At 36.2% G+C, this 12568-nt stretch overlaps 1 protein-coding gene across 1 annotated transcript in view; it reads right to left on the bottom strand.

Annotated features, from left to right (window-relative positions):
- Positions 1 to 1368: 1368 nt before the first annotated feature.
- The window catches only part of Gabra1 (gamma-aminobutyric acid type A receptor subunit alpha1), a 48540-nt gene continuing 37340 nt past the window's right edge, over positions 1369 to 12568 (bottom strand). Inside the window, exons 7-9 of the mRNA XM_027938702.2 lie at positions 8620 to 8772; positions 3501 to 3703; positions 1369 to 1680 (exon numbers count right to left, since the gene is read on the bottom strand). Of these exons, the coding sequence (XP_027794503.1) occupies positions 1369 to 1680; positions 3501 to 3703; positions 8620 to 8772 (668 nt within the window). The remainder of the gene's footprint in view (positions 1681 to 3500; positions 3704 to 8619; positions 8773 to 12568) is intronic.

A 12568-nucleotide genomic window follows, 5' to 3' on the forward strand; every position in this document is an offset into this window, starting at 1 on the left:
GATTTTCTAATTCCAACTAATGCTTCCCATTTTTTTTTTATTTTACAATAGCCTAAAATAGGAAAATATGGTATGGCAGGATTTGAGCAGATAGCAACTGATCTACCATTGAACACTGGACAACAGTTTGGAATTATCAGCTTTGTCTACATAAGTGGACTTCATACCCATATGTTTGAAGTACCATCTGCTTCCATCAGGCTGTTCTGTTCTTAAATGCAGGCTCTGAATGTATTTCCATAGCATTTAACAACATTTTAACAGCTAAGAGTGGTGATTCCTACATGATATTTTAGGAACATAACTTTAAAAAAAGTAAAAAATGTACAATCTCATGCTGAATATTTACAGATATGATTTATATATTCTATTTTTTTGTTTCTAGTCATAAATTTCAATCTAAAGCTTTTAATGTAGTTATATAAAAGAATACATTCAACAATTCTAGAGCTTGCAAAATATTTTTGCCCCTCTAAAAACATCTCCATAATAAGAATCTAGTGATTGTTGGATGAATGTATTATCTGAAAATAGGGTGCAAAATAAAAATTAATTATCACTAATTAATTTTTAGTTTCCATTGAGAGAACATCTGTTAAGAGGATGCTTCATAGAGTCTAGTGGTAAAAGCTAAGATGGTAGCAAAGGAGCCTATTTAAAGCATTTCTCTCCACTGGATTAAATGTGCTCTACAATGAGCAATTGCACCTTTGCCTATGAAATTTCCATAAATTTTAAAATAGCATTTTAACAGCAAAATAATGCATTAGAGATTTTTTAAAAGGAGAAAGAACGGGCTTTTTTTTTCTTTTTTTTTTTTAGCTTTGGAAACACAAATGTTAAAGCTTATACATCAGCTTAAAATACAAAACAAAAACATAAGCACACCATAATTTGTGCAATAAATACATAGATTTTTAAATTTTTTCTTCATTAAACATTTATATTTTATTCTTTTAAACACCTTCACACAAAAATATTTTTGACATATACAGTAGTTTTTTTTTAATAATATTTGGAAATATATATCTACAAATGATCTAGGGATTGTAGGTAAGCTCTATTTTTCTTCAACTTTTCCTCCTATCATGGGACCTTCTTCCCCTTCCTTTCCTCTCACGTCTGTCTCCTTCTGATATGGTTTTGCTCTCCTGCGTCTTCTCTCAGAATCCTGTCTCCAAGCTGCATATTCTGCTCTGCTCTGGACTGCCACACAGGGGTCTCTTGTTCTTATGTGAATTATGGAAATAAGGAAACCTTCAAATTCTTTTAAGACAGAGGCAATAAAGCAGATGGGAATCGCTGCATTAAGAACAGAAAGCCATTCCCAGTTCAGGGGACTGAACGACAGAACACAACTATGAGAACCTATTGATGTGGTGTGGGGGCTTTTAGCTGAGGCTCTCTGTTGAGATATGTAGCCCAATAGACTAAGTTAAAGATTCCAAATAGCAGCGGGAAGGCTATTCTTGACAGGCGGTCAATTTTGCTGACACTGTTAAAGGTTTTCTTGGGCTCTGGTGGTTTCGTTTCCGGCTTGACTTCTTTGGGTTCTATGGTTGCACTTTTAGCAATGGTGGCTAAGCCGGGGTCACCCCTGGCCAAGTTAGGGGTGTAGCTTGTTGCTGTTGGAGCATAAGTGTTGTTTTTCTTAATGAGAGGATCTTTCACCTTCTTTGGCTGTAGAAAGGAAGAATTTGGTTTAGTAAACCATGAGAAGCAGAAGTGTCAGCTGTTCAGCAAAGTGGACCTTGATTGGGGACCCAAAGCTGAGTTTTATTCAAAATTTTAGGAATATAACGGATGACGGTCTTTTGGGATAAATTAAAATCGTAGATAATATTTTACACCCTCTTTTATCAAGAGGTGGAATCTATTTCATTGTTCATTGAATATACAACAGACTAGTGACTCTTGACTATTGATTCCTATGCACCCTGAGGATCCTAAACTCAAAAGGCTTGTCAGTGTCAGCCTTGAGTTTCTGGAAATTGCCACTGCCAAGTGAAGAACCCCAGAGAAGATGGCTGAATGACCAGAGCCCATGTGCAGTGACAGGTCCAGCTGATAAGCAGGATCAGGCATCAGCCTCTAAGAGAGAACTTCATAGATCTTCTAGCCTGAATGGAGTTTCCAGCTGACTGCAATCATGTGAGCAAGTCCAGGTCACACTAAAGAAATACCACAGGGTTGTTTCTAGGATAAAATCTAGCATCGTGAGCAAGTAATTTGCTGTTATTGCTGAACCAATTATTATTTGAATGAAGAAAACTTGATATTCCAAATGAGCAAATAATACAGCAGAGATGAGCTGGGAAGGCAACTCAGTTTCAGACTACTTGCCCAGCATGCGTGAGACTTTGGGTTCCATCTCCATAAATGTAAATTAATAGATAAATGGATAAATAAAAAAATAAAGCAAGCAGGGTCATTTAGGGTATCTTGAATTCAATGCCTGTTCAATTATCTCTGCTCAAAAGTGTCATCTGTGCAATGATTGACATCTAGAGCACTTCCCCGTTTTCTTTCATAGAGACAGTCCTAAAAAGTGATCATGGTTTAGAACTATGCAATCCAACACAGTTACCACTTAACCATGTGTGCTACTTGAAATGTAACTAGTCTGACTTGAGACGTACCATAAATACAAAATATACAAAGGATTTTGAAGACAGCATGAACACAATACAATGAAATAGATTTCCTTAATAATGTTTCGTATGGATTACATGTTATAAAGATATGTATTATATTTACATATATAATAATATAATATAATAATACATATATGTATTATATTTAGTGAAGTATATTATTAAATTAAATAATAAAGTTCCCTTGTTTGTTTATACTCTTAAATTGACACTATTAGAAAATCTTAAATCACATATGTGGCTTACATTTTTTGGCTTACACTATATTTCTGTAGGACAATACAATTCTGAGAGTGTGTTTTCTATTCTTTGGTTTGCACTGAACTATGCAAACATTTATAAAGAGAAAATATGCCTGTCTTTGACTTCATTGAAAACTGGGGGATAGTTCATATTGCAAACTCAATTAAATTAAATCATTACAGCAAATAATTTATGATCAAAGTGATCAGGCTTGGAAAACAACCAAAAGACAATGATTTTCACATTATAAAATTTATAGTAGACTTGATGCAGAAGGTATTTAGGTAAGTTCATTTGCTTCTAATGTCAGACTGGTTAAAACTGTTCTCAAATCTCAGAGATCATAGATGAGCACATTCAAGCAGAAATGTTTACCTTCCTATCTCTCTTACCTCTCCTTCACTCTACCTACACTCCTACTCACCCAAACAACCTCTCCTTTAAACATTAAAATTACCTCTTCACTTTGTCTTTAACACGCACAACAAAAAAAGAAAAGAATCCTCACTACCCGCGTCTGCATGCTTCATCAAATTCTCTGGGCCCAAGTATTCTAACCTAAAGGTTGAAAAAGGCACAACAGTGAACTAGTAAAGTCTTTACCTTCTCTGGAACCACACTTTTGCCATCCCATGCATAACCTCTCTTGGTGAAATAGTTTACTGTGGCAAACTCAATCAGAGCCGAGAACACAAAGGCATAGCACACGGCAATGAACCAATCCATAGCTGTTGCGTAAGCCACCTTAGGGAGGGAATTCCTGGCGCTGATACTCAAAGTTGTCATGGTCAGCACAGTTGTTACTCCTATAAGAAAAGAAATTAAGTGTGTGGGTTCATACTACAAAATTTCATGCCCGGAAATCAATCTACTTGTGCAAAGGGAATCAATAGTATCAAGTACCAAACATGGATTTTCTTTCATCCTAGTTTGGTTTGGAATGAGGGAATACTAATTTAACCCCATTGTGGGGGGTGGTTTATGGTATAGCAGTGCTAAGGGGGACAGTCTGTCAGGGAGCTTATTAACAGGATCATGAAGTACTCTAAATGGGCACCTTATACAGTTTCTTAGGTAGCATAGGAAATAACATTTTTCACTGTACCCAACACTTGAAATATAAATGATAGATCTTCAATGCCTTGGATTCATTAAAAAAAAAATGAGTTCTTCAGTTTTGTTTAATATTCTGTGTCCCAAGTGTGGAAACTGGAAAGCCAATGACATCTTGGTAATTGATAGATAATTAAATAATTTTAGATAAAGATTTGCCACATTAATAAATCTTCTCTTACAATGTTTTGTTCTGATTCTAAAATTGACTCATTTGAAGAAAGTCTTGGAACCAATGTATGCATATATAGCAAGTTACATAAGTTTATATGTATAAAATCTTATACATATATAATGTTCCCTTTATTCACAGAATATTCATTTTGTTCCTCTCTTATGGTCAGACAGCTAAAATTTTGAATGTGTTTTATCTGATTCAAATATCTAAGACTTTTTTTCTCTCCTTTTTGCTAATGCTGCTTAATCTTTCCTACTCTGCAACTTTAAAACACGTGATTAAAATGACCCATGTTTAAGGTCAAAGCATTTTCAAGCCAGATCTTTTCAGTCTATTTAGATAGTCAGATGCACTGGCATGTGAAAGATGATATCCTTTAATGTTCATTCAACAAATCAATGCTGTTAATGTCAGACTACTATATGTAATGCACCATATTAGATATACGGTACTAAGTACAATACTATAATGTCCCTTTCAAGGCATTTGAAAATGCTTAAAAACAATTCAAAATAACCTAGTCATAAGGGATCATAATCCATGTCATTGGAAATGGCCAGACTTTTTCTAATGACTAACCCCAACCTTAGTACTTAGTAGGTTTGTAGACAGTAGATTTGTAGACACTGAGAGGGACCCCAGTCTCCACATGTGCAAAATGGATGATTTGTTCTTCATTCTCTTTATTGTCTACACCACCACTGAATTTCTCCAAGGGAAATTTCTGTCCAGTCACTCACGAGAATTTTAGATTTTTGTGAGAATTAAATGCAATATTCAAAATAATTTTAAGTATTTTCTATTACTCATTGCTGTGGAAAGTATTGTCATCCATGTGTCTAAAACATAAATTTGTGATTCCTTCTTTTGATTCATTATACGGGGTAAAAATGGGAGTTCATAATCTGCTTGAATAAAATGTATGAAATATGATATGTCAAGAGCTTTGTAATGTTTTGAACAACTAATAAAAAATTTAAAAAAAAAAGAAATAACTGGACAATGCAAAAAAAAAAAAAAGAAAATTAGTAGGATCATAGAGCTTCTAGGTGGCTAATGTTTTAGGTTGCTTTAAGTTGATCAGTATTCTTTGGTTTTTCTTGGATTTCAAGGTGGATTCCACTACATTAGGACGTTAAATTATTAAGAAAAAACAATGAGATTTTTATTAAATTTTATTTTAGACACATGGTTAGGGTTGTAAGAAATAGATCCTTTTTTAGCTCTGGAGGGATTTCAGAAAAACTGGGGGAAATATCAATTTTATGTAATTGACAAACAGTTTAAGAAATATTGGCTGGGGACCTGCCCCCAAATTTACATATTGATATTAACTAGAGCAAATAACAAGGTAATTAAAAGTCAGTATATTTGGGGAACACAACAATCCAGTTTCTAAGGTCAATTCTATAATTGCTGAATGACCTTGGGAAAAGTGTCTAACAATCTTGAGCTTCTGAGGTTTTTTTTGTTTTTTTTTCTTTGCTAATTGATTTTATTAAGTCTAATGCAGAGGTTTAGTGTGGTGTGGATAAGAAATAAGATAATGTAATAAAGTGTTCAGTAATTAGTCTGATACTTACTAAGGGAAAAACTAATGTTTATTTTTTAATAAATCTCAAGTAAAGTTATTTTTTAATTTTGTTTTATGTAGGCTGTGTTCAGAACTAATTTGACAATGGGTATTTCACCAAATGTATCCATAAATCAAGATCATTCATGAACAGCATCAAGAGAGGGATGGGTATGTTTGTGGTATTGCAATTCCTGTTGTAGAGAAAAAGAAAGGAACAAAAATGTACTTTACAGCTTTTATATTCCAAGAATTAGAAGCCTGATAATTTATATAGTTTGTTTTTCTCATTTAATTATTTATTTTAATTTTATTATTGTTGCTACTTTTTATGAGAAGGGCTCTTGCTCTGCTGCCCAGGTTGACCTCAAATCCCTGCATTCAAGTGTTCTGGCTGCCTCAGCCTTCAAAGCGCTGGAACCACAGGTGTTTGCCTGGCATCATTTAAATCTTTAAGTAACACTACTTTACTTTCTTGTCTTTTCCCTTCAGAGACTGTGAAAGCTCAGAACAATGAAGCAATTTGGTCAACATCATATTGCTGGTAGGTGGTGAGATTGAACCTATAACTTGGATCTTTTGGGCAGAAAATTTATATGACAACATTGCCTCCAATTAAAAGTGAGCACATGAAGCCAAAAGTATGATCTTTTATGACATAAAATAGACTTCAACTTTGTTGAATTCTGGATTCCTTTTAATAAACTGCTAAAAAAACATACAACATTTTTTAGTTTAGTTTTGTTTTTTTTTTCCTTTTAGTATTTCTTGAAAAACCATTGATTCACTCCGGGATCTACAGAAATCAGAACAACATACTGAGTTCAGATTAAAATGAATAGAAAAAAAAAAAAAGAATAGAGGGGCTGGGGTTGTGGATTAGAGGTACAGTGCTTGCGTAGCACGTTCAAGGTTCTGGGTTCAATCCTCAGCATCACATAAAAATAAATAAAAAAAATAAGGGTCTTGTGTCCAACTACAATGAAAGAAAGAAAGAAAGAAAGAGAAAGGAAGGAAGGAAGGAAGGAAGGAAGGAAGGAAGGAAGGAAGGAAGGAAGGAAGGAAGGAAAGAAACACTCAAATGGTCTAGAAATATGTGATTTCATTGAACTTAAACATTAGAAACTTATAACTTGATACACAGAAATACTTGTCACTGCTGAGTTTATAGATATGTACTTATGTTCACCAAAAGGGCACCAGTCAATTGAAATGTAAGATTGTTGAAAATGTTATGAACAATGTTGATGACTTATAGACATTCTGAAATGCTTTGGAGAATTTCCAAATAGAAGGGGCAGTATTTGTTGCAGTGAGAGTGTGAAAGGCCAGCATTTAAAAAAAGAAAGAGAAAGAAAAAAAGAAAAAATATATATATAAATATATATTCACTATATTGCTGGGCTATTTCTTCAAAAATAGAATAAAGCAAAGCACATAAAATAAATAAGTTGTGTGATCCAATTTGTTTTTTATTTCCTGGTGAATAAAAGACTCAAATGGCATATACCAATAGAGGCAAACATCTTCCCAAGAGGTCAATCTTCAGTAGCTTCAATCATTGACAATATTGACAAATTGTTATAAAGAAAAATTAATCTGAAACGATCTGTTCTTTGTCTCTGCTGCTAGAAATCATTCTGCATCTTAATTTAGCTGTGGGCTTAGGCTACCATCGGAGCACCAGAGCATGGATTTGGTGGTTTCCCACCTGGAAGCATTCCAAATTAAGAAGAAAGTCTCTTTTCTGTCCCATGTGGCAGAATTGCTTTTTTTCTCGGGTAACTGACTTTTTGCTCCTTATACGTTATGGAGGTTGATACAGGAATCTATGCACATGGATAATCCTCTCTTTAGATCATAAACTTCTGAAGTCTATTTATTTTGTAGCACTGGGTTTTAAACACAGCAGGTACCTAGATGGCATTTATGGAGTGAGCCTGGATATCTGTATCATTCCGTAGTGAGTATGTGCTTGTTATTTCTAAATGAACGATGCTGACCTCACAACCTTGCCATTACAGCAAGATATCACACAGGTTACAATATTGCATCATCATTAAGGGCCTAGGACCCAGAGCCAAGGGCCCACGCCTGACTTCTCACTCCTTCACCTAATAGTTTCTGACTTTGGATAGGTCACTTAATCTTGTGTTCTTGTTTCTCGTGTTTGTATAATAGTGATCTTGGTGGTATACAGGATGCTTTTAGGGTTCAATAAGATAACAGGCTAATTGTCAGGGACTACCCTTTTTATGAAATGCAAGCTCTAAAATGCTACATTAGATCAGTTTTTCCCTTAGAAAAAAAGAAAATAATATAATAATTCTTCTCTAGATTGCCCTTAACTGGGAATATTGAATCTAATAAAGGTTTCCAATTTAAAAAATTAAATTTATAACTCTTCAGGCATGCACACCTTAGGTAAAGGTCATTAGTGACATGGTCATCAGTGAGTTCTCCCGACTTAAGCAATCCTGTTTTTATATACATAAGGAAGAAGTTTTGTTCATGTTTCCTAAGATTCCCCCAAAACAGCACGGATACAGGCTATGCATTCTAAATACTGTTTTCTGTGTACATGTGTTTCATCGAGTATGATGTTTTTTCTGCATGCTATGTGAAACTATCAAATCAAATGTTCATGAATCCCATCCATTCACAAGCACTAAAACAGTTTGCTATTTAACAATGTTATTTTTTAACCACACTACCTTAGGGATGGCATTTCCGTGAACCTTTCCATTGTATAACTTTAGATTTGAACACATATCAATCTTTTTTTTTCCTTGCAAGGTCACAGACATGGCATAACTTGCCCTCCAAACCTTGGCATGCATGTCTTGACTGACACTTACCAAAGACAGTTCTTGCTGGTACAGACTCTCGGTTGAGCCAGAAGGAGACTTGTGACAGAATGACCGTCATTATGCATGGCAGGTATGTTTGAATAACAAAATAACCAATCTTTCTCTTCAAGTGGAAGTGAGTAGTCATAACAACATATTCTCCTGGAGGGTAAAACAGACAGTGAGGTTGAGCAATTTGACCTTGAAAAGAACCTATTCTGAGGTTTCCTATTAGCAGCAAAGACCTGGAGCTCAGACACATCCTTTCTCCATGTGACATTCAGTCCCTGGAGAGAAAAGCTTCCAAGAGAGAAAAGAGTCATTTTAAACACACACAAAAATGGCTCTGTGGATGAGATGGAGGCTCCAGAGTTCTCATGGGTATCCTTACCTACTAATGCTTCTGTGTCATATATTTAAGGGACAAACTCTGGGCATATATTCACAGATTGGCTTTCCTGATCACGAAGGCAATGCGCTAGGTTCTGTGACCTGCATTAGGGTATTTTAAACAGAACAGATATCCAGGGTGACCTTTGCAAAACAGACTCAGGCTGCTCCTTAGCTGCTCTGGTGGGCAGATCAGTACAGCTGAATTCTACCTTCAACACTTCTTTGGATCTTAGGTGAATGATTTAGTCCGCCTGATCAGCAAAATGAGGAGCAGGGTAGAATTTCATAGTTTTTCATAATCTACATGCTGGAATCACCTGGGAAGCTTTAGAAAAATTCAGTTGTTCCAGTCCTACTACATTTACAAACCACTCTTTGAATTCTCAGGGAAATCTGGGCTTATAATCTGTTTTTCCCCCCAGTTCTGGGGATCCACTTGCTGGGCAGGTGCTCTCCCACTACCACTGAGCTACACCCCAGCCCTATACCAGCTTTTGAGCTTGGCATGCTTCCTAAGCTGAACTGGGAGATGGTAGCCTAGGTAGGTATATTCCATGGTCTTTCTATCCTCCAAATCCTGGCTTCATTTAGAGGACCTAAGCAGTAGACACAACCTAAATTGCAAGAGCCTTTTATTTTCCTTCATGTGGTATATTTTCAATTACAAATCTTGGAAGTGTTTTAGCCTGATTCACCCAGAAGATATGCTTAGCTCTCTGTGGGTGGGCAGGAGAGAAATAGATGTGTTCTGGATAAGAAAGCATCACTCTATTTAGAACACGTCCCCACCTTTCTCCTTCTTTCCCCTCCAAACTTCTCCCTTCTTGAGTTAGCATCTTTATCTCAGTTCATGGGCATCTGATCTCAGCCCCTATAATGGGAGGGCAGCTGCTCAGAAAATTTAATCTACAAGACTAAAGCCTCTTCCTCATCTTCCAGCTGCTGACTTCCTTCATCACAGCTGAAATTAGTGATGTCCCTATTGTCACTATAGTATACTCTTGATTCCTGCTTTCCTTTTATCTCTCGTTCTCAATTTCTTTTGCTAACTCATTGATAGTTTCAACCAGAAATTTCTTATTGAGTTGTTCATATTTATCAGACGTTGGTTTTCTTATCTCTTTAAAGCAAATGTGGGGGTTCCTGAGTTTCTTTGACTCTGATAATGTATTTTCCATCTCACCCCTGCTCCTACTGCTACCTGTATGTAGGTGTACAGATGGCTGACAAATCTACATCCTGGTGAACAGGCTCTCAAAGTAAAGAGGTATATCCCCAAATCTAAACAGGACTAGTCTCGAATTTTTTGTACTCCCAAGTCAAGGCTAGACAGTAGCTGTCTCACAGATATTGACTTCTCATTGGCACCATCAACTATGTTTAAAATTCATATTAGCTAACTTTTCCCCAAAACAATGGACAGCACATCTCTGTCTATTGCCTCAGGCTGAAAACCAGGAGTCAATCTTAAATAACAGAATGTGCTTTGGAAAGAGAGGAAGAAAGGAATCTGTTGGTCACACAATTTCAGTGTTACCTGTGTGGTATCTTGTAATCTGACCCTGGATATGTCATTGTCACTGCCCTTATTAGCTTCGTAAATTTATTATAATAGTCTATTAATTATCATATGTGCCTCCAGTTGCATATTTACTATAAGTTTCCCTAAACTTTCCTGTAAAGTAATTATTTATATGTGATCATGTAATCTCATTTTTCCCACCAAAAATATCTTGATGTATTCTCATTGTGATGGTTGATCCTAGTTGTCATCTCTAGTGGACTGAGAGACATCTAGAAAGTTGGCAAAGTACACGTCTGAATGTGTCATTGAGGATGTTTCCAGACACCATTGGAATATGAGTCAGCAAACTGAGCAGAGAACCTGTCTTGAATGTAGGTGGCACCATCCAATAGGCTGGGCCCTGGATGGAACAGCAGGTATGCATAGTAACTCTCCTGCAGCGGTCCACTTTTGCTGCTGCTATTACTCCCCCAATATCAGACTCTACCTTCTTCATACTTCAGATATGGACTTACCCCAGTACCTGCATTATTGGTCTGACCTATACTGAGGCTTCCAGTTTTTTGGACTGGAGCAGCTTTGCTCCATCATAGGCTCCCTGCCATGATGTTCTACGTCACCACAAGCCCAAAGGCAATGGAGCCAGCTGACTATGGACTGAAACTATGGGCCAATATCTTTCTTACTTTTAAATTCTTTATCTCAAATATTTTATCAGAGTAATTGAAGACTGACTAACATGCCCAGTATTCACATCAAGGATTCCTGACCTCAGCACTCTCGGAATTTTATACTAGATAACTGTTGTAGGAGACTTGTGCTTTATATATTGCACAATGTTTAGCCACATATCTGTCTTCTCCTCACTAATTGCCAGTAGCAAAGGATGATTTTTCCCTTTCCCTATCTATGTTCTTTTCACACTAAGGAAAAAATGCCCTAACCCAAATTCAAACCTCTCCACTGTATACCTCTAACACATATTACAGGGATTTGTCTCAACACACATTTTCACATTTCAGTATCTTGCTCTACAAGACTCTACTACACATCTTCTGTGATGGAATATTTGTTCATCTGTGGTTGGGGCCAAACACAAACACCAGGTCGTGAGTGAAAATAGGAAGACTTGTTCTGACAGAAAAGTATATTAGCTTGGAAGGCTATGGATTTGAGTTTAAAATCCAGATCTGCTATTTTCTTGCTATACAGCCTTGGGAAACTCATGCAAGCCTCTATTTTCTGATCTACAAAATAGTGGAAACTGTGATAGAGCAGAATGAAAACTAAGAGATCTCATTAGGATGACACCACAAAGCATGCTAAAATAAGTTTCAGATCCTTTCTTCATTTTCTTCACCCCACTCTCAATCAGAATTGAAGGAACTATCAATCAGAATCAGTGGAGCCACTGGCAGAAGAGATGCATTCATTGTTTACAGATAGATGCAAGTCACCAGTGCATTTACTTATTTATTTCATCACTGTTATTAATGGTCAGACTGGCCATTAACCAAGCACTTCTTAAGTGCTTTATTTGTAGCTCTTGTTTATATTTATAATAAGATCTCACACTTTGTATTTTAGTTATTTATATGTATATTCCTCCCACCAAACTGAAAGCTAATTGTGCACAGGGCTCCTCCTTGGGATACACCATGACCTCCCAGATTCTCAGTATCTGGTTCCTATCAGTGGTGAAAAGGTACCTTAAGGGCTCTCCATCCCTACACAGTCTATGAGTGTCTCTGTCTTGAAAGGAAAACAAAGCATTAACTAATAATTGCCTTTTATATTTTTTCTTATGTACTTCCAGTGATGTCGGTAAGGTCATTGGAAGGACAAGTAAGTGATCTAAGTTTGAGAAAAAAAAATGCAGAGAACCAATTTCCCCAGAGTTTTCCTCTAACATGTAGTCTTGGGTGGACAAATCCATGTTATAATTCACCATCTCAGGGTACACATTATTATTCCTAACCATTCGTTCACTTGTGGCCTGTAAAATGTCATCAGCTCAAAGAAAAAAAAATTCCACCTTCC

The sequence above is a fragment of the Marmota flaviventris genome, chromosome 5 (genome assembly GCF_047511675.1).
Source record: "Marmota flaviventris isolate mMarFla1 chromosome 5, mMarFla1.hap1, whole genome shotgun sequence".
NCBI lineage: Eukaryota > Metazoa > Chordata > Mammalia > Rodentia > Sciuridae > Marmota > Marmota flaviventris.